At 39.6% G+C, this 25847-nt stretch overlaps 1 protein-coding gene across 1 annotated transcript in view; it reads left to right on the forward strand.

Annotated features, from left to right (window-relative positions):
* The window catches only part of LOC113953132 (amphiphysin), a 119292-nt gene that overhangs the window by 51743 nt on the left and 41702 nt on the right, over nucleotides 1-25847 (forward strand). Inside the window, exons 2-6 of the mRNA XM_027655962.1 lie at nucleotides 1833-1913; nucleotides 14014-14068; nucleotides 19442-19536; nucleotides 22073-22168; nucleotides 25607-25714. Of these exons, the coding sequence (XP_027511763.1) occupies nucleotides 1833-1913; nucleotides 14014-14068; nucleotides 19442-19536; nucleotides 22073-22168; nucleotides 25607-25714 (435 nt within the window). The remainder of the gene's footprint in view (nucleotides 1-1832; nucleotides 1914-14013; nucleotides 14069-19441; nucleotides 19537-22072; nucleotides 22169-25606; nucleotides 25715-25847) is intronic.

Consider the following 25847-nt stretch of genomic DNA (forward strand, 5'->3'; position numbering starts at 1 on the left):
GAAGTGAGGTGATGCCCTGTCCCAGCCCCTGCAGTCAGTGGGCAACCCCCGAGCACTTGTCAGTCAAATGCCCAGGAGCACTGCCCGCATCCCACCTCGGAGCCCCTGACCCAGCCCAGGATTGGCTGGCACAGTGAGAACACCGCTCCTTACCCCACCCCGGAGCCCCAGAGTGGCCGGTGGGCTGGGAGTCCCACCTGGGAGGGGTGGCCAAAGGGGACCAGAGCATATAAAAACAGCAGCAACCTGGTCTCCATTTTGGCTTGAGACCTACGACCTGACCTTGTGGAAACTGGACTTACACAGGACTCCTGGTGGTAACTCTTTTCTTCTTTCTTCTTACTTCTACTCTTTCTTTACTACTTTCTTAATATTTTGGGTAACTTGGATTTTGCTAAGTTGTATGGGTTAGCATGTGCTAAATCAATGCTTTGTGGAATGGTTTGTTTCGGTTACCTGTTACCCTTTAAACTTTTACCAAGACCTCTTCTTTTCTAAAGTTTACCAGTAAAAGCACCCTCTGAGAAAATGTGGAGCTTTTCTCCTTTGCACTCTGTCTTAACATGGTTAAAGAGCTGAGGGCTCTTCTGAAGATTTGGTGGGCGAATTTTTGGAACCTTATATATTTTTAAGGTAAAACTCCCTGGGTGAGCTCGTAGCTCCAGTCCTAGGGTCTTACAAGGTGACATTGTATCACCTTCACGATCACCCTGACCCTGGGTTTCCGCTGTAGCAATGCTCACCACACCTTTGTGCAGGCTGATTTTGTGGTGTGGGGCTGGCTGGTCTTGGGAGAGGAAGGTGGTCAGAGAGAGAATGTAGCAGTACTGGAGCTGCATGTTCTTTGTTTTGAGAAGAACAGATGATGTGATGCTTATATGTTTATTCATAGTATCTGTTAATTGCTACTGTTTCAATTTCCTGGGGTTGGTGGGTTTTGTTTTGTTTGCATTTGTTTGGGTTTGGTTTTTCCTGTGAAAATTGAAATTTTGGTCAACTTGTCATAGAAGAGCAATCTGAACATCACTCTGTAATGTGGTTCAGTCTCACATACATGTACTCTGTAAAGATTAAGGGGTTGCTTAATAAGCAGGGTGAAGCCTATTTGCAGCTGTGTGTAAGTCTTTAGTATTAAAATGAGAGGATAGCGATGGGATTTAATAATAGAATGCATTTATTATAGTTAAATACAGTGTAAAGTGTAGCTGTGTCAAATTACATTTGAGATTGCTGATTGACTATCTCTTATAGTATATTTATTATCTAGTGGATTACAATCCACTTCTGAATTAATGAGGTGAGAAAAAATGAACACCAAGTTTTAAATGAGCATCAGCTGTAACAATTTCTCATGCAGCCTTACACTTCTTTATTTTCTATGACTTTGTGTTGAAAATCATGCAGATAAGAATAATGTTAATACTGTTCGATGTAATGAACCATAAACAGAAGAAAAACCTAATGATTTTTGTTCTTTCTTTGTCTGAATTGAAGAAAAACTTGCAGTGCCAGCAAAATTCTCTCATTCTTCCTTGCTTTGAAACCATGGAATTCTTTGCTAAAAGAAAAGTTGCTTCACTACGAAAAACCACATCCCACCAAGGACTCTATACTTTGAAGTATATTTACACACACACCCCATACTCCTGCTTTTGTCTTTTTTTATTTTGACAAAATAGTTTCTTGTGTGAACTTTAGAAACTGTAGTGCAGGAACACACCCAAAAATAAAATGCTATTTAAGCCTAACTGCAAGAACAGAAGTGTTGAAAGTAGCAGAATTTTTGTTCTGTGACATAAATATTAAATTATTCCTTTTTCCTTTCAATATAGGTACTTCAAAAACTAGGAAAAGCAGATGAAACTAAAGATGAACAATTTGAAGAATATGTTCAAAATTTCAAACGGCAAGAGGTCAGTTACTTTTTCAGTTTCTTTAATTGTGTCTTAAGAATTGATGATTTTGAAGGTATTATAGGGTAACAAGTAGGATTTTTTTTTGGTGGGTAGAAGATTTCATTCTGCTGTTTTCAAACAGAAATAATGGTTGGATTTGTGCATGCAGAGGGCTAAAAGGACGTGTTGTAATCACTTGTAACAGCATCATTCTTGAACTACTTGAGATTAACAGAGTGACAGCAGATTTTCACCAATATAATTGAGAACAGAACCCAGTCCCAACTAAATGCAACCTAGTGTTTGCCTTCTTACAAAGAAGAGAAGTATTTCCTTGGTTTCGTTTTGTGGATTAGTTTCATCAGTGCTACATCATAATACTGTTTTTATAAGAAGTGAATAGTTTAGTAGTTTCAGTATGCATATGTGTTGTAACATTCCCTGTGGGTGCTGGGGTCTGTAGTGGCAGTGCTGATGAAGCATTACAAGGGAGCAGTGCTCAGTTCCTCTTAGTGTTGTAAACACAATACAGGAAAACAAAGGTGCCCCAAAGAGTTCATAATCTACTCCCAATGCAATCCTAAATTCTAACCCCAATTACTTATTGCTTTGTTGGACAGACTTTTTGGCTTCGAGGTGATAAATTGCAACTAATCATATAGTGCCTTTCTAGTACAAATTAATACCTACCCCGAACTGCGGTAATACCACCAAGAAAATAGTCTTTTTATGTAAGTATGAACTGTTGTATTTGTCGTCTTTGTGAGCTGTCATTTAGAGCTCCTGTAGAAAGGCACTGGAGGGTGAGAACTACTCCCACATATTTTACACAATGTAAAAGTTGACTGATGTCACTTTTTGCAATGTCTCCTCTGAATCAGTCCTATCCATCACGTGCACTTTTCTCCTTTTCATGTAAACACAAACCGTGCATCCTGACTGCTATTATTAACTCTTTTGCATCTTATGGTCACTTAGCCTTTATTTTCCTCTCTCAGTGTAGAAGAGAGGGAAGTTTCAGCTGCCACTGAGCTGTTGTCTCAATCTTTCCTCTTCAGCAAAGAGGAAAATGCTGGGAAGTAAAGAATCTATTTTTCTGAGAGTAAAAGAATCTATTTTTCCTCCCTCAAATTTCTTGAGGTCAGGAAGATAGTGGGAATTAATAGATCTGAAGAAACTTTGAAACTCTGCAGAGATATTATATTTTCCCTTTTCTTCCCCTTCCACTTTTCCAAGTCTTCTTGACTTCTTGATTGTCCTTATGTTGTTGCTTATCCTTGCTGTTGGTATCTCAGCTCTTTGCACAGCTAGTAGCTGTGTTTTTAGAAAGGTACATCTGTAAGGGTATTTTGGGTGTAGAAGGATCAACTTGAGCATCTCCATGAAGAAACAGAGTTTGTGGGATTTTTTTTTTTTTTTTAGTTCAAAATTCTGAGAGAAATTTAGAAAAAAAGAAGTGAAAGAGAAAACACATCTTTTTTAAGCAAAATTGTGTCTCAAGTATTGGGTTTTTTCCATCCTTTAAAGAGAATTTTCTGTAATGGTGATTTTCAGCTGAAAGTCTTGCCTAGGGCTAAGGAGGATCTTAGTATTACTTTTATTTTATTTCTTCCTCCTTTGATGTACAGAGAGACAGTAATAAACAGTCAAGGACTCTGCAGGAACCGTATGATGCTAATCTAGATGCAAATGTGACTTGGGACCAGAGAGACAATTGTGTAGGGAGCGCAGAGGGAACCACTACAACTCTTGGGAGGGGCACTTGCAGATTAGGCTAGTTCCACTGGCACAAAATGAGAGAGACTGTTTCTGTATTTACTGAACTAGTTGCACATGCTTACTGTGCTTTCAAAGAGTTCAGTTGTGCTCAGCTCTTCCAATACAAGGGGGGGAAATGCTGCAACAGTACTCTTTCTGCCACGGTCACCAATAGGAAGCAGATAAATAGCTTAAATTTTCTACGTTTAGTCCATGCTTTGATTTACAACTAATTAGCAATGCAAAGATATGAAGCATTACAATGTACATCTGAATTATTACTTTACTAATGAATGACTTGCAGAACTGCTGTCTTCTGTGAACTCAGGCAGCCATCTCTTCTTGCTTTACATTCAGTTCTGCTTTCAAGGTTGGTTTTGATACTCTAGAGCCTTTGGAAAAAGAAAAGTTAAATTCTAGATATTGAAGAGTAAAAAGGCTGTCTGGTTGAGTGATCCTTGAGCTGAGGTTCACCAAACTGTTGATGTGGCCAATCAGGAAGCTTGCAAGCAGAACCACCCCTGGTAGAGGCTTCCCATTTATTTCACTTCCCTCTAGGATTATTTGTCTCCGTGGTGGTCACTGACAAACAAGGCCATGGCAGAGGCAGTTTGAGAGGACATCCAAACTTTCCTTTTTTCTTGCAATCTTACTTAGCAGTGATTTATCTGTTCCCTGACCATCTCACCTACCCACGGTTCATTTTCAGAAACACTATCACTTCAGTTCTGTGTCTCTTTGCAAGTTCTTTGTTGCAACTGGTGCCCTGTGTGCTCTGGGCATCTTGGTGAGCTGGAAGATGTGAAAATGGTCTGTTTCTCTTGTTCCTCTGCCATATTGAGCCTGCAACACTTGGGAGGTCAGCTGATCTTAAGTATAGAATGATGTTTTTATTAATACTCTCCAAAGATAATAAATTGGGACTCTCACTTCAGCTGGGGAAAGGATAGAGAAAGGAAAGTGCTCATTATCCAGGAAATAGATGATAGTTGAAAACTTTAAATCTTAACATGATGCCTGAATAGCAGATCGGTTGGTGGGTATGTACCGAATTCAGCAGAAGGCTACGTGTAAGGATGCATGCAGCAGATCTATCTGGATAAAAAGCTCATTTAGATTCCCCAGTGATCCATTCCCATCTCTTTCTGAATACAGTTGGATAAGAACCCCTTCTGGACTTGACAACTCAGAGTTGATTTACCCAGATGAATCACCATGGAGAAATTGAGTCATCCCATGTCCAGAGAGAACAGAGCACGGTTGCTTTGCAGAGCCTCAGGACTTTCTCTATCAGAAGCAATAAGCTACTGCAGCTGACGCCAACAATAAAAACATTTAGATTTTAAGCAGTGAATACAGCTGTTTTTACCTTCCACTTAAGTTGAAAACTGAAAATTGCCACTCTAAATCAAAGCTTGTGGAACAAACAAAATGTATAAACTCATATATGACAGTATGACACAGGTTTTCAGTGTATTGCAAGAAATTTCTTGAGGCTTAAGCATCTTACACGTTCTTTTTTTGACAGAAAGCAGCAATTTCCTTTATGCCCATGTATATTTTAATGACTCACAGTACTGGCTTTATTTTTGTAAGAGAGCAATATTCTGTTTCATGTATATCCATATTTTCCTCTTATTTTTATATATGTAGTTATGAGACTTCTTCTACTTTACAGACTGCAGTTAAAATATATTTTAGTGTTTAAACCAAATAACTTTATGTATTGTATGTACACACAAGAGATACAGTGGTTGCTGCTACAAAAGCAGCTGCCTATGGCATGTTGTTAGAAAAAAGCAAAATGTCAAGTGCTGTTGTTGCTAGTTTATAGAATTAGGTGAAAATGAAGAGCCCTTTTTTGCTGTTGTTGAGTGAGCAGAACCTACTTCTGTGAACTGCTTTATTTAATGTGTACCTCGTAGTAAGAGCTGCTCCTTGGGTGTAATTCTTAGAGGTCCTGAAAAGATTGATCCTGGCCAGATCTTCATTTCACACAACCATGCTCAGCTGCCTTACAGCTCTGTCATGACATTGTGTAAAAGTTGGTCTCTGACATAGTTAACATGTATTGAAGTGCTCTTTTTGCATCAGCTGTGACAATGGTTTTTTAAAACTGATTCATGAATTAAGATACCCAAGATGAGATTCACCACCTACACATAGGCAGCAGATGTGCCTCACAGTATCCCACCTGGCCCCCAGCTGTTGCTCAGACAGAGACACATGGCTTTGACCACAGTCCTGTATCATACATACTGGCTCAGTGATTCTCTTGAGCACCTTGTGGCATCCAAAGGAGGGCAACAAAGATGGTGAAGGGCCTTGAGGGGAAGCTGTATGAGGAGTGGCTGAGATCACTTGGTCTGTTCAGCCTGGAGAAAGAGGAGACTGAAAGGAGACCTCACTACAGTCTACAAGTTCCTCATAAGGGAAAGAAGAGGGGCAGGAACTGATCTTTCTCTGTGGTGACCAGTGACAGGATCCAAGGGAATGACCCGAAGTTGTGGCGGGGGGGTCTGGGTTGGATATTAGAAAAAGGTTTTTCACTCAGAGAGTGGTTGGGTGCTGGAACAGGCTCCCCAGGAAGGTGGTCACAGCACCAAGCCTTTGACAGAGTTCAGGAAGTCTTTGGACAATACTGTTGGGCACGTGGTGTGACTCTTGTTGATGGTCCTATGCAGGACCAGAAGTTGAACTCAATGATCCTTGCGGGTCCCTTCCAACTGGGCGTATTGTGTGATTCTGTGAGTCTATGATCTCCAGCTGCAATAGGCATGTATTTTGGCTGCTGAACCCCGTGCCTGGAGAAAGATCCAGTTTCAGATAGTCTTTGTTTCCAGGAGTTGGAGGTTTCCCAGTACTTGTGCAGAACTGGGCAGTGGGATCTGGAGTGCAGGTCAGAAACCCATAAGTTTCCTGGGGGCATCTGTAGGCCTTAATATCTCTAATCGGCCCTAACTGGGTCCCCTAATCCTGCACATGGACCCCGGAGTCCTAAATAAGCTCAGCCCTTGGCAAAATTTACATCATAGGCTGATCCCCATGCCTAGGAGACCCATGTTTCAGCTGCATCTCCTGCTACTCCTTTTGGATCTCTCAAACAGACTCTGGATCTGATTCAAACCCTTGCTATGTTGGGGGCTGTCAGTGAAGCCTCTTACCAGTCCCTGTCTCTGCCAATCTGTCCCAGACCCCACAGGATGGCACTCATCAGTGAGGGCATAGCCTGCACTGGGGTAACCTGTGGCTCCTGGTACAGCCCCACCAACTACTGTGAGGGTTGTGAGTCTTAAAGTTGGCATTCGTTGCCATTTGCAAGGCCGTACTGTGTCCTTCTTGGCTTCCAAATGTTGCTCACCAAAGCTGTCAGGTCCCTAAGGACAGTTGCTTTTGTCATTTGTAGATGGCTATGCTAAGTGAATGGTTTTAACTATTGGATGTTCTTAATTGCTCTCCTGACTCCACAGGTTGCACTGAAGAGATATTCATTGGCTCTATGACAAGGAGAGACACCCAACTCATGTAGACAGTAATAGGTGTCTTAATCTAGAGCTGAATGAAAGACATGATGAAGAAAGGGAGCTTCAATATGTATTACAAATAATAATGTGAAATTAAATCTGTATTCTGCAAAATCTTATTTTCTCTGGGAATTATTAGGTATCTTGTGTATCTGTTTGAACATCTTTAAACCTACCTTACGTCCTCCTCTTAGACTCCCCTCATTTTACTGTCTTGTGTGTGGTCTTGAGACAGATAAAAGAATCCAGGCAATTAAACAAAAAGTGTGAACTTTAAAATTACTCTGAATAGGAGACTCCATTACTACTTAGCTGATACTCAGATTTTCTTGATTGTCTGTAGAATCTCATATTAAACTGCAGGGGATTCTTGGTACTTGTTAAGCTGCAACATATTATGTGTTCAATATAGTTCTGTCCATAGGAGACTCCTTTGCTAAATAAAGATGATGTCAAGTGTTGTCCCTGGTAGATATTCCGAAGTAAAACAGACACAGGAAAACACAGTCTAGGTTAGTGGAATGGAGCTTTTTTTCTGCAAACCAACGAGTGTTTGCATTCAGGGAGACTGAATCTGACAGAGCCGTTTGGGGCAATTCAAAAGTGTCCTTCAGATACTGGATGATCACTAAACCAAACATAAGCTATACAATGTGCAAAGTATTTTGGGGCTGTGGGAGGAATTTCTCTGCTCATTACCATTCCATCCTGAAATATGTGTTTAATAATTATCTTATGTATGAAGAACCATTTTTCCCAAAACAAAAATAGTGTACCATTAGATCTCATCTCAACCTCATTAATTTCTGATCAGGCAGGATATGCAGGAAGGTGAGTCTCTCTGTTTTATGCTACAAAATTATCTCTGCAGGGACAGCCTAGATCCATTCCAACTAATTCCTCACTTCAAAGGAGAGAGCAGGTGATCTGATGTTTTGCCTTTTTGATTCTGCCTATTAATTGCTCCAAATCCAAAGTCTAAACGATTGTCACACTGTGCTGGTTTTGATTGCCCCTTGGACATAAACTATTATGCCTCTAGAGCTTTAGTAACTGTGCTGGTTGTTTTCTTCCAGGCAGTGAAGTTGAATGTTCAAGTTGTTTCTGACTATATTTAAAGGAGACTGGTATAAGTTTCTTCAGGAGCCCTTTGGGATAACTGACCCTGGGGAGAGTTGACATAGCCCAGATCTGGGATTTAAAGTATGGACTGAGCATGATGCAGTTCACAACAGTTCTGGACAGTTTTATACTAGATCTATTAATACATAGCTTATGTATGTTATTTACAAATCTTGGTATGGATATGCAACTATAGGCATAAACAGAGACCCAAAAAAGTTCAGGAAGTTTAGCTTAACATTAAGTGTGCATAGATTACTTTTAGCCATAGGACCTGTAGACTACACTTGCTGCCTTTGCAGATCCGAAATTTTCGTTGAAACCATTAGTTTGGACCCTAATTTGAGGACATGAGTATGCTTGTAGGAGGATGCAATAGGTGTGAATATAGAATCCCAGTTTAGGGGAGGGGGAGGTTTAGCTGTGAGGCGAGGTTGGCATTTCATTTACAGTGAGTACCAGGTATTTTCTGTTCAGTCTTCATATGAAACAGAGACCAATGGTTCAGTGAATGGGTTAGTTAGTTTAGTGTCCCTGCAGGCACAGAGCGTTCTCCCCTGCCTACTGGGAGTCATTCCTAACACAAGACAGAGCTCCCTATTTCTTACCTTTAGAGTTAATTGTTTTTAGATTCGTCCAAATCATCTGAGAAGCCAGTTTGATGCAGTTTACTTCAATTAATTGTGTTACTTAGTAACTAGAACGATGAAATTCTTACTTTTGAGCCTTTTTAGTTGGCTGGGCCACAAATTTGGTGCTATCCTGGAAGATACTGGCATGCCTAAAACCTCTGTGTTTCCACAGAAGGTTGCAAACACAACTTTTTTCAAGTGATGCTCTAGAGAAATATTTCAAACCCCAAATCTCTTACAGACTGTAGCAAGAGAAAAGAAAAAAAAAATCCATTTCTTTAAGAAAAAGATTCCAAAATTTGGGAGATGGTTCTAGGAACTATAAGGAACCTGATAAATGGTAAAATAGGGTAATCTGGTAAGCAGATAGATTTCGTACTGAATTACTGAAAGATTTGTCCAAATAGCCTCTTATTTTGTTAAGCTTCTCTTAATGCAATAGTCCTTTTCATTCCTACATCAGAGTTCTCTAAAAGACCTACCAATAAATAGTACCTGAAGTGTTTATGAACACAGAGGCAGCACTGCTTTACATTGTGGCAACAGCCCATTACAGTATAACATGTCTTCCAGGTGATACAGAAAATGATTTCTTTTTATCTATTTCCCTGATGTCTTCATAATGGAATGGAAAAATTCCAGTATTACAGATGCATTAATAATGATCATTTTTCTATGGACCAGGTAATTAATTAGCCTATACTTCAGGTTCAACATTTTTAATGTTCTTGACTCTCACTAAATTAGAGTGATATATTTGATTTTTGTATCAAGCACATACTGTACTGACCTTTCCTGTAAAGATGTATTGTATTTACATCCTGTATGTGACATGATAGAAAAACCAAACTCTTCTGTTCTGACTGGAAAGCAATAAATAAAGGATTCCTGCCAAATAGGTCATCCATTCCAACTTTTGTGGAGGCAAGGTGGCCTTTAATTTCTGAGTGGATGCAACAATTTTTATAATGCATCAGGAGGCAAAAGGTGATAGACAGAAACCATGGTTTTTATGGTTTTAGTCATTAACTTTTTTTTAGATCTCATCAGTCTCACAACCAACAGTGATATGGCTCTCTGTGTCTTAATTCCAGTGCTAAGATATGCTTAAATAATAATGCCAAGGTTGTGGGTTTGATCCCTGTATGGACCATTCACTTAAGAGTTGGACTCAGTGATCCTTGTGGGTCCCTTCCAACTCAGAATATTCTGTGACATATTAGAGCTGATCCAAATGCTATTATTTGAAAAGAAAACCAAAACCAAACATACACAAGAATCAGTAGTGCTGAAAAGGCTTAGTGCTGCTGTAAGGGTACGTAAGACCTATGGCTGTAGAGGACAAGATTCTGAAACACCAAACCTCCTTATCTCACTGAGTGCATGTGTCTTTAACAGCTATGTAATACTGACCATGTAATGAGACTAGAGAGTAGAAAGGTGATATGCTACCATGTTCAAAGCAACAAACTGTTGTTTGGGACATTGCTGTGAAGAGCTGTGTCGACTTTCCTAAAGGTGGATCTTGTTTTAGGTTGTTAGCATGCTTCCCTTGCTCGTATGTGCAGTTTAACAGGGTTACGTAGTAGATTTTTGGAAATTTGTGTATTGAATTTGACCAGGTGAGGTAAGAACACTGATTTTTGGTGCTGGAGTCTGCTGGAACTTGCATATTGTTATCAAACAACCTGATTGTGAAAAGTTTGCTATTGAGTATGCTATTGAGATTTCTCTCTGGACTTTCTTAGATATTATGAAACTCTAACTCATTTTGCTTCCTCACATAGAACAAAGCATCGGTGCTGTCTTGGGAAATTCCATTTCAAAGGAACATGACATTGGTGAAATGACACCTACTTTTCATTCTCCCTCAAGAAGCTGCATCTCATTTAACAAAATTCATGACTTTAATGAAAATACTTGGAGCAGTGGTTTCAGAGCCACCAGATGCTTTCATCTGATAGACCAGAAAGTAGAAAGAATGTACCAGTAAACACCACAAAGAGGCAACATTAAATATGTGACAATCTTAAAATAGTACTTTTTAAAACCTTTATATCACAGTTTGCATGATGTGCAAAGCCAACAGTGCAGTATTTTCATCCTGTGAATATTAATTTAGGTGGTAAAGTATATCTGTCTTCTCTAATAGTGAGTTTACTATAGAAAGTGTGTAGACCAGAAGCACATTTTGCAGAATTCACAGGGCTGAGGACTTTTGATGCTAATTTTTATTTCTGGTATTTTTAGAAAGGTCTAGTTCTGTTGCCATTGAAACTGAAAGATTATCTCTCAAATTCAGTGGGAGCTGGCCCTTGTTCGTGGGTGCTTTAATGTCACGTCACACAACATTTGCTAACAAGGAAAAATTTTTATGGCTCTATCGTGCTTGGATATTTCAGTGTTTTGTGGCCTGTTAATAACCTAGACTGAAAGAGATGCATGTTAAAATTATTCTTTTGAATGAAGTGTCAGAACTCATAACAGTACATATGGCAAGATATTTGCATCATGTTTTACTACTTTGACTTTTTCTTACATGTTTTCCTGAGCAGCGGTTGCTAGTGATGAATGATGCTAACCAAGCACAATAGATCTCATAGTGGGTTAGGGTACCAGTCATAAAACTGCACAACAGTTTATGCTGTGTTAAGCATAGTGATCCAACAGTGTTTCCCAGACATGCCATTTGTGGTGTGCTAGTTAGTCCTAGAGACAAAACCACATTTGTATGAGTAAATGTAGACCTCTTACTGGACATGAGGTCAGCTAAGAAGGTTCTCAGCCTTCCAGCTGCAGTTTTCTGCTCCTGAAGCACCAGAAATTTTTTAATAACTAAAAATTTTTATTCAGCTTGAGCATGATGAAGAACAAAGTTGCTGTATCTTCTGTTTTCACCAGAAGTGCTCAGGTTAAAGAAGGTATGAACTGGAAAGATAATTTCTGTACCTTCATGTGACTTCTCAGAGTATAAGGGATCCTTCCAGGAGGAGACTGACATGCATAAAAAGGAAACTTCTCTTTCTGCCTAAAGTTTGCTGATACTCTTCTTCAGACATGAGATTGAGAAATTTGCTCCTGGGTCCAATCTTCTTTTGTCTGTAGCAATATTGATGACTTAATGCCTTGGTCCATGAAAAGCAGTCATATCCTTTCCTCCCCTTCTGGCACAGAATGAAGTAGAAAGAGGTCAGTAACTACTGTGTTATGTGAGATGATACAATGTGTTGTAATGATGCATTAGGGTAGTACTTTTCGCTAAGCAGTATTAAGATGTACGCATGTATATTTTCTCAAAGGACACAACATCAAGCTACTACTTCAGAACTTTCAGTTGCTTTATAGGTAATTAAGCCTGAGGTTTAATCCACTGATACTCAACCTGCACCTGTCTGGCCCTTGTTTTGATATGCAGCGTTGATCCCAAAGCAAGGGAATGGGTTGCCTTTCTTTGGAGCATCGAATATGGTCCCAAACCAGAGAGAGGTTGGTGGACTGGCTGCTCCTGTGCACTTGCTGTTACTCAGCAGCTTCTCAGGTGGTCTATGCCTGTGCTTAGAATTTAGTCGATTAATGACTTTGAGAGCTGTGGGTGACTTGCTCCAGATCAAATTAGTGTAAAAACTCTCTTCTCTTTGTTGAATTTGAAAAGTGAATTCAGTCTGCTTTCTAGACCCACTCAGGCATTTTTACCTTCCAAATTCCTTACTATTTCCAGGACCTTGAACAGTTGCTCTCATCATCAATACAATTTGAGGGAGAGGGGTAAAGAATGGTGTTGATCCCATTCTAAAAACCTTCAGTTCCCTTCAGGAAGCTGGGAGAAGCAAGTGAGTTTGGTGGATATTTTCTGCATTGCAGTGTGTGTACTGGTGAGGCAAGTCTTTTTCAGAACCATAACTTGGACTTTCAAGTGGCTGCTGGTAGGTGGATTCTAAGTGCCAGATAACCCCTTTCAACCTGAATTTCTTATGATCCTCTGTCTGAATGCTCTGAACATTGCAGTCGCTGATGGCAAATCCTTTACTGACATCAGAAGTCGGTAGTGGGATTAAGTAGATTTAAGTGGGATTATAACATTTTACACCTTCTGCCTTCTCAAGTATTCACACTATTCACATGCAACCTTCATGTTCTGACTTTCACATGGAAATACAAGATAAACTCCAAAGCAGTCAGTCATATTTCGCAGCTGATTTTTCCATATGGTGTAGCTGTAAGAGAGAAAATGTGACTGCAAGCTGAAATTCCTGTAGTTTGCAATTGCTTAAATAAATAATATGAAAAATATTGAGAACTGGTAAATGTAGAGTGTTTCAAAAATCTTCAGGCTATTGAAGGTGACCTGGACAGCAGCTTTTTAGCAATAAAGTGTGTGTGTAGCACAGGTTTCTTTGCAAATCCTAGGAGCTATGAAGTCCAACTTGTGATACAGTCAAAGATAAGTGCTTTGTCTGTTCTGAGTTTTTCAAAGGCCATTTATATAAGAGAAAGAAAGACAATTTTGATGTATTTGCCAAAGAAACAGTTGAAATTCCACAATAAATTGCAACATGCACTAGCTAAACAAAACAAGTAACTAAAATTATTATATTTTAGGAGTTATTTACTTACAAAATGTTAAAATGTTAAAGTTCTTGGTAAACTGTTTACAAAGATAGTAAGCAATTTATATAAGACCATAGATTTTCTGCAAGTCTAGAGTGGCCTCATTTGAGTGGTTTCCAGTGGAGGTGCACCTTTCTCCTTGTGTTTCAGGTTAGGCCATTGGCCAGGCTGACTTGAACTGGACCTTGGCTGTAAAATATACCGGGTTTTCTTTGAGTGGAATTCTTCCTGTGCAGATGACTGATAAAATAAACCCAGAAATTCTAGCCTAGACAGTACACTATGCATAGCATCTTTGCCAGGACCCCTTTTCTGTATGAATCTGTGCATGCTTGCAACATGTGACACTATTTATGAGACAGCTTCTGAAATTGCTTTTTGTCGTTATGTTTGTCATCCTGTATGCATGTTTCAAGGCATTAAACATAACTGAAATGTGTTTTCACTTCCTTGCTTTTTCTTTTTCTTTTCCAGGCAGAGGGTTCCAGACTCCAGAGAGAACTGAGAGGATATTTAGCAGCCATTAAAGGTGATTTTTAAGTTTTACATCATGCTTTCATAAAGCAAGTTTTTTTAAAAGTTGAGTCAAGTAGGCTTGTTTAAGTTATACAAAGATAAATACACATAAGATTCTCTTTAGCCTGTTGCTAGGTATTCTGCACCTTCAGCATCAACTCGTGGGTACAGTCTTGCATGTACAGGTTATCCTTGACTGTCCTTTGTGTGCAGGAGCGCTGCTCAGATTCTCATGTTGCATGCATTTTCAGCACCCACAAAATCTACACATCTTGTTATTCATCTTTGCAAATGCTATAATGTTAAATACTCCATGCAAGGCATCCCAATCAAGGGATTGCTTGATCTCCACAACTGTAATGTTGCCATGTATTACTAGTTGGATGATGATCTTCCTCCAGAACCATGCTCCCTGCAATGATGTGATTTCTCATATATTTCTGACTGCTTAATGCATTTTTTTTAAGTTTAAAACTCAAATATGATGTCTTTTGATACTACGTTGAAAATCCAAGTAGCAGAATTTCACTGGTCAGAGCTTAAATATTAGATATAAGTAAACAGCGTTTAAATCCTACTATATATTTGTAAATCCAGCACGCTCAACTGCACACTGTATGCAAAGTGTTCTCTTTCTCATGCCACCTCTCTCTAGAGGAGTTGGAGGTGCTAAGGGAAGGGAATAGGAATTGGTGAATGATAGAGAGACAGTGGCTTCTTGAGATAAATATATATATATTTTTTTATATATTTATATATATATATATGATAGATATATATGTGTGTATGTATTTTTAACCTGGCTCCAGTCCAGTAGGGAAAATGTTGCAAATGAGTGCTAACATCCCTGGAAATCACTGTCATAATAAGGCTTCAGCAGCTGTTCACAGGCAGGTAAGAAAGCTCTTTCTGATAGGAAATGTAAAATGGGGAGCAAAGCAGTAGCTTAATGTCTTTGACCGTGTATTATTTTCTGGATGGACTGGCCAAAGAAAATCCCATACCAGACAAATTTGAGCAATGTCTTTTGTTCTTAGAGGAAATTTTAACATCAGTCATTTTTGGGGACCCACTGAATGCTTATTTTGTTCTCTTATTTTTCACTCTTCCCCACACACATTATATGATGGTTACATCAGCATGATGAGGCTGTTTGTTGGCTGGATGGCTTATCTGTCGTGTAGGCTGACTGTTTACATGATGCTTTGATTTCCATGTAGGTGACAACAACACTCCTCTCAGTTTCATTTTCTTTCTCTGTCTTTCTCTTCCTAGTGTTCTGCTCTCATGATCCTTTTGCTCATTTTCTCTTTATTGGGCTACTCTTTGCATCAAGTTTTGTTTTTATCTCTGTGTGAAGTATTTCATTGTTCAGGTTTTGCCTTTTTAGCCATGCTTTTCTGTTCACCACCTTTCTCTTGTTCAGCCTGTAAGTAATTCAGACTGACCTTCTTACTGAGAATGAAAAGTGTTTGCTAACACCATATTATCTACATGTCTTTGAAAAGATCCAGTCATAAGCAACTCACAAGAGCCTTAAAACGTTATTCTTCAAAGTCAACAAGCCACCAGTGGGCATCCTTGGCACACATGTTGGTGCTGTGGAGAGAGCACACAACCTGAGACAGTAGACCACAATACACAGCTCTGGTTGGGGCTTCCTCAAAGCTGACTAGGTCAGCAATGCTAAAGGCCTTTCCAGATTTTGGATGACAGAAGCAGCTGCTACAGTCTCTTTGTTGATATTCTTTGAAGGACTGCCATCATTAGAAGATTTTGGGGTGTCTATGCACAAAAGCATGGGAACCCCCATATTTAGGCACTGGAGTGATATTTTTGTGCCAAGGACATCAGAGCCTTGGAATCATGCTGTCATCAGGGGCTCATTTTGCAGGAAAAAAGGACAATGATATAATTGCATATATTGGAATTACTGGAAAATAATACACTTGACATCCTTATACTCTTAGAGGTATGGGAGAAGCAGTTCATTTTAAGGGGGTTCAGGAATTGAACTCCAGTAACAAGCTTCATTTTGCTGCATGACTTCTAAGTTGCTTTCTCTCTTTCTCAGAAGCTCCCTTTAAGTACTATCAGGCCACAGTGAGGTGTCCCCAGAGCCTTCTTTTCACCAGACTGAACAACCCCAGCTGTCTCAGCCTGTCTTCACAGAAGAGGTTCTCCATTCCTCTGAGCATCATTGTGGCCTCCTCTAGACCTGCTCTAACAGATCCATGTCTTTCTTGTGCTGAGTGCTTAAATCCCCACTTGACAGGTGGGGATTTAAGCAAATAATGGTCAGTTGAGCCTTATTATGACTCTCTGTCCCTTCATTTTAATAAACTTGACAATTTAAGGTTTAGTATCACATATCTTTAAAAGAATTTTTGCTGTATTCAGACTCTTTCTTTTGTTCACTGGTGCTTCTTAGTTTTAACTGGACATCGATCTTTCCTGTTGGTTATTCAAGGACTTGGAGGAACCATGTCATAAAGCTGTTGAACTTGTGAATGGTTTTTATGCGATGTTTTATTTCGTCTGCATGATAGTTTAATATATGCTGTTTGTACTGACAAGATTGTATACTATCCCCCATAGCTTTAGTCATCTCATGCCTCAGTCTTCTGTATTTCCCAGTCTCCTTGGCAATATGTATCTGGGTTCTCTACTTCTTGATTCATTTTTAATCTATTGAGAGTTGTAAGTGACTTGAATGGTTTTATGAACCAGTTGTTATAGAAACCCTAAATCAATCTCCCGTCCTCTACCCCAAGCTCTTTGTAAGTACCAGTGCAGATGGGGAGATATAAACCTTGATCTTCATGCATGTGGCGAGGTGACAAAGATTAAAAGGAATCCTACATGATTAAAAAGAAAAACCATACCTTTCAGGTAGCTTAATGTAGTAACTAGTCTACAGGAAGGAGAGGGTAGGTTTTGCAAGTCTTTAAGCAGTTTTCCTGCCTAGTTGTGTCAGTCTGTGGCTGACAGAACTACATGTATCCTCCAGACACATGAATCTTAAAGTCACTCATGTAATTTCTTGAAAGCAATAAAACTATCATCTTTCTGCAGAATTTATTCATGAATTATGAAATGATTGAATTGTTCCAGTGGAAACTCTAATGGGTTAGTAACAATAACAAATTATTGTTAAAATAATCCCTTATGGCAGGATAGGTAATTTTCCTGGAGAACCACATAAGTAATTAAATATTAAGAGCCGGTCCAAGATGCCTCACCCCCTCAGGAAAATGGGAGTTTCTCCGTGATTCAGCCTAGATTACCCTGAGGGTGAGTAAGGAGACCCCACAGTATATAGGTTCTACAGCCACATACTGTCCCAGGCCAGTCTCAACGGGAGCTTGAGTACATTGGAATTGTGATGGTAAAGAGTTGCCTACCCTCTGCTACCCCTAGAGTGTTTAGTGGGGATGTCTCTGCACTGCCACCCCCTATCACATGGGGGCCTCTAGAAGTTTTTTGGGATTCTGGAAACAGGGACTCTTTGCCAGAGAAAGAGGGTGATTTAATCCAAGAGGCTCAGACTTCAGTAATTGGGTTATTTAGCAATTTTTCCTAAACAATTAAAATATTTTGGCATTTTTAGTTATTGAATAAATGATCCAATTACCAAGAAGCAGTACTGAATGAAACAATTGATATTAAGTATAAATTTCTAACTGTTCATCAGCAGTAAAAATTCTTCTCACATTTCTTAGTACTTTAATGACTTGCTTGTAACAATTTATCTTTCTCAATTATAGCAGTTAAAAACAGCAAAAACAGCCTGCAGTCTATGACTGAGGCACTAATCCTCTTAATTTTAGTGCTGAATAATGCATATCAGTTTATAAGAAATAATTCTATATGAAAAAAAGCCAGATAAAAATATCATTGGACATTATAAGTTTATGCCCACAGACATGAAAAAGAACGGGAATTTATTGGATTGGTATTTATCTTTGCACTCATTTGGGGTATTGCAGTAAACCTGATATGGGTGCAGTTGGAGAGGAGTGCAATGGATGATCTTGGCCTGGAAATTTCAGACTGAAGCCTCTGACTGAAGAAGCCAAGTACTGTAATGCCCGCTTGCCTTAAACTGCAGCTGGATTTGACTGATGTTTTTTACGGGAATGTAGCAGACTGGAGGATTACCTGATTCTCAGAACTGAAAAAAGTGTAAAAGTTGGTGCAGTTTTGATATGACTCAAGCACGGGATATTAAGTGTCTTTTACTTATTCTCTTAAGCACATATATGGCCAAGCCCTGTAGTACTTAAAAAAGAAAGTGTGCAGAGGAAAGGTGCTCTGTGCCAGCCTGGTCTGTGACTGAGCTGAGTGGAAGCTGCAGGAGGGATTATCTAGCAGCTGTGCCAACCTGCCTGCCACAATACATGGCAGGTTTATCACACAGTGCTGAAGGGCAGAAGTTCAGGTATCATAAAAGATTGAGTGCAAGCAGGGATGAGTGAACCCTCCTGGTCTATGCGTTCACCCTGAGTGGAGAGAAACAGCCTTTTTAAACATGGTGATACTGTGCTGGTTTTGTCTTACTTCTTGAGTTGATTAATTTGCAGTGTCATTAAAGATTTTAAATGAGTTCTGCCTGGAAATATATGATCATCTGTATTTTACTGTAATTTGGCATCTGTTAAGGAAAAAAAAATCCCCTTTATTCAGGAATCCTTTTTGGTTAGATAAAAAATGTGCTTTTTAAAAAAAAGTTAATGCTAAGTAAAAAATTTAACAGCATTGTTCAGATTTTGCAAAGAAGTTGAAATAAAAGTCATCATTTTAAAATTACTGATTCTGAATTCTTATCATGTTAGGTGAGATCCGTTTGGTTTCACTGGGTTCAGAAACATATTCAGCATCTGATGGATTGGTGCTCCTTGAAAATAGAAAGGCAGTGCCTTTACTGAGGGTGTTTTTTATATTCACTGGGGTCAAATGGATCTCACTGAAGATAGACTTAGGCTCTTTCTCATAATATCATTGAAACCATTTCGTATTTAAGCCAGCTCCTCTGTGTATTACAGAGTGATAATCATCAATAGTCCTGTCCCTTTTCCACCTGTGGTAGCAACAGCTCCGAAAGTGACTGATCAGTTTGGCTTAGCACATGGTGCTTCTCTGCAAGCACCACCTCACTGCAAGACTAAATAAGCGCTGGGCTCCAAAAACTTGTAAAGCTACTGGGTGAGCATACAAGATTCTTCATAAAATCTGGTCCATTACAGTACTCTCCCCAACTTCAGGCATTTCTTTCTTAATTTGCCAGAGGGAATAGAATAGTGGTACATGTGGGTGAAAATAAAGATATTTAGTAATTGTTTCTTGTAGTTTGCAGTTATGTGTTCCTCCTGCTGTCTAATTGCAGGGATGCAAGATGCCTCAAAGAAGCTTACAGAGTCTCTCCATGAAGTTTATGAGCCAGACTGGTACGGGCGTGAAGATGTGAAAATGATTGGAGAGGTAAGATGCATGAAAAGAGGGAAAAGGTGCTTCAGCTGCAAATGGATTATCTGAGCTGTTGAGGAGAAGTGTGTATCTGAAAGTCACCTTAATTCTTTGTTGCATGTTAAATCCTGTTTTCTCAGCATATAAATTGTTGGTCTTGTGAAATGCAGCTCCTGCTGACCAGAAGCAGCACTTGAAGTGTCTGTTTTACAAACTAGCTGATATAAACTCCCACTGAGGTCAACGTCAGTGTGCGCAGGGTTGGTCCTGATAGCATCTGATTGACAGAAGTATCTTATGTGCAGTTTTACAATCAGGATTCTCAATTCAAGTGAATGTTTAAAATAATCAGATCTGCTTATCCTTGTGTGCTGTGTAACAACTTTTGAGCTAGTGGCACTAAACAGGATATCTGATGAGACACTCACTTGTCTCTGAAAAGACTATGGAATTAAAGAGTAAATTGGGCTGCAGGACACTATTCATTTTCACCTTTGTAACTTCCTCCAGTGATTAGAGAAGGAGAGGCTTTTCTAGACAACACTGCAGGAATTTGACTTGAGGTGCTCTGAATTGCTTGCTTAAACAGCCTTAATTCTGGAGGAAACCTGTCAGCAAATGTGCTGGTGGTGACAAGGAAGTTGAAACGGTTGTCAGTGAAGCTTTTAGCCAACTGGCATTCAGTTTGCAAGGCCTCCTTGATAATATAGTTAACAAGAAACTGCAATACAGAACTTACAGTCTTACCAAATCTGCTTATCTGTAAGCTTTGCTTCTCTATGGCTGCCATCTCCTACCTTTCCCTGCTGCTGAAGGCATGATGTGTTTTTGATTTGAAAAGCACACAACTTCTAAACTGTATAATTTTAGATCCCATACCATTTATATTTTTTTAGATTAAACAGCTGGAAAATTTCATGCTGCATCTTGCTGTAGCACCTCATCCTGTGACTGGAGACTATGAGATTTTGCACTGAGAAATTTGTAGCTGTGTGTGAAAGGACCATAATTTGGATCTTAAGCTCTATTAGATGTAAAGATAAATGTTAGATATGTCTTCTTAATAAGAAACTCATGAGCAATATTACAAAATCTCCTGATTTTTTTACCTACATAATCACAAATGCAAATTTATGCATCCTTCAACCTAGAGTACAAAAGAATTATGTATCTGTTCAGTCTAGGATATAAATGATCATTCCAAAAGGGATCCACATAATTGACCTTATTCTGTATGGTAAGAAAGATGATGACTTAAAGGACCCTTCAGCAATGTTGTTTGAGTCCATTAGCTTTCAGAAAACCTTCATTTCTTTAATTTGTCCAAAATATGTATCAGCAAGGTACAAAGGCAAGTGCTCAAAACTGGCAGTTGCTTGCTATAATCTAATGCTGTGCTGCTCTGTAGACCACTTTGATTAAATATTGTGTTAATAAATTAGGTATTTCTTTTAAGCATGTTTAATAGATTGTAATAATTCATTAGGGACTCCTTTAGAGTAGGAGATAAATGAACTGAAGACTGGCATCACACAGTATTTAAAATATGCCCTATAGTAACTTATGATAAAATGAACACTAGGGAATAGCTTCCTAGACTCCTCAGTGAGGATAACAGCCCTGCAGAGCAGTGCTCACACCCTTTAGCCTTCCTCCCATCAAAGGAGGATGTTGAGTGATTTCAGAAATGTGCAAAGAAAGGGGGAATCAGGATGTTTCATGTGTGCTAATGACTTGTTCAACTGAGAACCCAAGCACTATGTCCATGTAACAGAATTTGCTTCTAGTAAGGAATGAGTCCTTGTTGCATGAGCTGCATTAACATGCTCTTAAAAACTAGAAAACTACAAGGGATTTCTCTTGGTGACTACCCCAGAGCTCCAAAGGGGGCTGGGGACTGGGGAAAAGAGCAATACCTTCAGGGCCTGGGGGAGGCAGGGATGTGGAGAGTGCTGGGCAGGGTGTGGATTTTGTTTCTTTTGCCTGCTGATGTTGGGATATTTCATATCTGTCATCCCAGTTCTCCAGTAGTGCGAAGTAGAGTTCTTGTCTATGCATCAGCCATTTCATCATATGAACCATAATGGCCAAGAAAGTAAGAACTGGAAAGACCTTTCCCTTTATTTTATTTACTCTTCTATTTTTAGTTGTACTTCCTTTCTCTGTAAGGAAGGTTCACGATCAGCAAATATACTTAGATGCAAGAACTATGGCAGGTTCAGATTCTGCGCCGCTGACCCTCAGGAATCCTCAGGAAACCCTGAGGAACACCTTGAACCCATGATATCCTTATTTTCACATAGCAGTTACTATTTGAAGTAATGAAAACACGAACTAATTATTAAGCTAAATCTTACTTTGTTGTGCATTACATTTTCAATGTCAAGGTATTCCTTTTCATTCATCTTATGAGTGTGCTCTGATTTATTGCCATAAAGAAGATTCTAAAACTTCAGAAATATTTATCTTTGCCAATTACGTTTTTTATTTCTCCCGGGATTAAAGTGACATTAAACTACTAAGTACATTTTTCTCTTTTCTGCCTTTTCAGAAATGCGATGAACTTTGGGAAGACTTCCATCAAAAACTGGTGGATGGGTCGCTGTTAACCTTGGATACATATCTAGGACAATTTCCTGATATCAAAGTAGAGTAATGATTTTCTATAAAGGCAATTTCTAAAATTACTGTTGAGTTGCAAAATAAATAGAAAATGAGATTACAAGAAAAGAAAAATGAGAAAGGGGGGAAGATGAAAATCATTCTCTCCTGTAATGTACAAGATGTTGTTCTGTAAGTAAATCTCTGATATTAGGCCATGCTGATTTTTCAAGTGAACAAAAATATTTTTCATGCATTAGTACCTGGAAGTAAATTAACCTTTGTAGAGGAAACTTTTATGTTTTTTCCTGCTCCTGTTTCTTTGGTGTGAGATAATTTTTACTGACTTCAATAGGGACACATTAAGCTGTTCAGCTGTTAAAATGCCAGACAAATTATATGGCAAACAGGCTTTTTGTTATTGGCTAGATGCACCTGCGAGTATCTTTCACGTATCTAAGCCATGGTTTCTCTCTTCTAATTAGTGATCAAAAGATTTTGTAATACACATCAGTAGAGAATGTTATGCAGATTCTAGCCTCTCCCAGATGCCTGTCTGGCGTACAGTCCAGCTAAATGACTTGTAAATTAAATGTGTGGGGATAAAGAATCATTACAGGTGACAGTTAGATACTTTTATATTTGAATATGACTGTATGGACATATCTGGAAATTTTTTACGATGGTTTGTGATTGAGTAGGTATCACACAGTCATCCCCTTTGTCTTGTACATCAGAGACTAATAAAAAATTAATTAATTAAAAAATACTAATATTACTGATGTACAGTCCTAAACTCACTTTAAAATCCAACTGTGCTTATGCCCTCTCAGCATGTGAAATTTGCATATAATATATAGCTTTGTAAAGTCTATATCAAAGTATATATATACAATAAACTCCAGTTGTCTTAGTTATGTGTCAAAACAACTAAAGTTAGAAGTATACCCTGAGATTAGCTCAGTTGGTTAGAGCATGGTGCTAATAATGCCAGGGTTGTGGGTTCAATCCCTGTATGAGTCATTCACTCAGAAGTTGGACTTGATGATCCTTGTGGATCTCTTCCAATTCAGAATATTCTGGGATAATATTTTAGCATTTTTCCAACTCTAGAAAAAATGCATTAATTACTAATTTTTTACACTATATATAAGGGAAAAAGATTGTATTACCATGAGTTTACCAGGTTCACTTATTCTGGAGAATGAAAAGTCTTACATAACATTGGAATCTTAGTTCTAAGGCCTATAAGCCCTACACCCACAAAACCCCCATTCCAAACTGTCTATAAATTGATTATTTAAAATAAGGTGATTAGTTTGTCTCTTTTACTGTTTCCATGTTCCTCCATGATTCAGACTGCTCAGGAAATTAGTAAGGTCCCCTGGAAAATGTTTTTGCAGATGCTGAGGTTCATCAGCGCTGGCTCTTTTCAAACATCGCCTCCTAAGGGCACAGGAGCAGGCAATTCCCAAATGTTGAAAGCCAGGCAGGTGTGGCAGAAGGCCGGCTTGGCTGAACAGGAATCTTCTCCTGGAAATAAGGCAAAAAGGTAGCAAAGTCAAGTGACATGGGAAGAAAGTTCATGTGGCCAAAGCTCAACTGGAGTTGAAGCTGGACAGAAATGTTGGTGACACTAAAAAGAGTTTTTTCAAATATATTAATGTCAATAGGCAGTACAGAAATATCATTGGCCCATTACAGGATGAAGATGGTCACCTCACAAACCGGGACAAAGACAAGGCAGAGGTGTTTAACGTTTTGTCTTCAACGTGGGTGACAGACCAACAGGGTCTCAGTGCCCTGAGCTGGAGCACCATGACTGCAAGAACGATCGATGTTAAAATTGTGCAGGATCTCCTGCTCCTGCTGGACCCCTTTGGGCCCTGATGGGATTCATCCAAGAATCCTAAAAGAGCTACCTGATGTCATCACAAAACCTCTATTGATGACCTTTGAGCAGTTTTGGCAATATAGAGAGGTCCCAGCTTGTGTAGAAGCTGGCAAATGTTGTCCCAATTTTCAAGAGGGGCAAGAAGCAGGACTCTGGAAACTACAGGCCTGTCAGTCTCACTTCAGTGCCTGGTAAAGTTATGGAGAAGATTATTCTGGGAGGTATTGAAAAAACACCTGGGGGACAATGCAGTCATTGGTTACAGCCAGCATGGCTTCATGAAAGGAACCTTATTTCCTTCTATGACAAGGTAACCCACCTAGATGAACAAGGGAAGCCAGTTGATGTCATCTTTTTATATTTCAGTAAAGCTTTTGATACTGTCTCTCACAGTATCCTTCTGGACAAAATGTCCAGTACACAGCTGGATAAACACATCATGTGGTGGGTGAGCAGTTGGCTCACGGGTCAAGCACAGATGGTGATAGTGAATGGGGTGACATCAGACTGGTGACCGGTCACTAGTGAGGTTCCACAGAGCTCCATCTTGAGTCCTGTGCTCCTCAACATCTTCATAAATGACTTGGATGCAGGACTGGAAGGGATACTGAGCAAGTTTGCGGATGACACAAAACTGGGAGGAGCTGTTGGCTCCCTTGAAGGCAGGGATGCCCCACAGTGACACCTTGACAGATGAGAGGACTGGACAATCACCAACCATATGAAGTTCAACAAGGGAAAGTGCTGGATTCTGCACCTGGGATGGGGCAATCTTAGATGTCCATACAGACTGGGGAATGAGATGCTGGAAAGCAGTGCCACAGAAAGGGACCTAGGGGTCCTGGTCAGTGACCAGTTGAATATGAGTCAGCAGTGCCCTGGCAGTCAGGAGGGCCAACTATGTCCTGGGGCCATCAGACAAAGCATCACCAGCTGGTCCAGGGACAGGATTGTCCTACTCTGCTCTGGTGTGGCCTCACCTTGAATATTGTGTGCAGTTGGGGCACCTCAATATAGGAAAGATATTAAGCTGTTTGAGAGTGTCCAAAGGAGGGCAAGGAATGGTGAAGGGCCTTGAGGGAAAGCTTTATGAGGAGTGGCTGAGGTCACTTGATCCGTTCAGCCTGGAGAAAGGAGACTGAGGGGAGACTTCATCACAGTCTACAACTTCTTCATGAGGGTAACAGAGGGGCAGGAACTGATCTCTTCTCTGGTGACCAGTGACAGGACCTGAGGGAATGGCCTGAAGTTGTGTCGGGGGAGGTTTAGGTTGGATATTAGAAAATGGTTCTTCACTCAGAGGGTGACTGGGTGCTGGAACAGGCTCTCCAGGAAAGTGGTCACAGCACCAAACCTGACAGAGTTCAGGAAGCATTGGTGTGACTTTGGGGATGGTCCTCTGTGGGGTAAGAGTTGGGCTCAATGATCCTTGTGGTCCCTTCCAACTGGGCATATTCTGTGATAATAATTCTGATGTGAACAGCAGATAAGGGAGAATAAAAGTAAGTCTAAAATTTAATTGACAACGTAAGTAAAATAGCTTTTAAAAAAGTGCGCTTCATCCTTACTTTCATTTCTATCCCTGTACAGACTCGCATTGCAAAACGAAGCAGAAAACTAGTGGACTATGACAGTGCAAGGCATCATCTAGAAGCCCTACAGAGCTCAAAAAGAAAAGACGAAGGCAGAATTACCAAGGTAGCACAAACAGAAACATGCTGGCAAAAGACTTAGGGAACTTCGGTGGCTTTTTTTGTCTGTGCAGAGACAGAACAATTTGCTCTCTTAGAAATGGAAATAATGATATCTTGAAGCGTAAATGTATATTGAA

Source organism: Corapipo altera, unplaced genomic scaffold (genome assembly GCF_003945725.1).
Source record: "Corapipo altera isolate COAL_440 unplaced genomic scaffold, ASM394572v1 59, whole genome shotgun sequence".
In the NCBI taxonomy this organism is placed as follows: Eukaryota; Metazoa; Chordata; class Aves; order Passeriformes; family Pipridae; genus Corapipo; species Corapipo altera.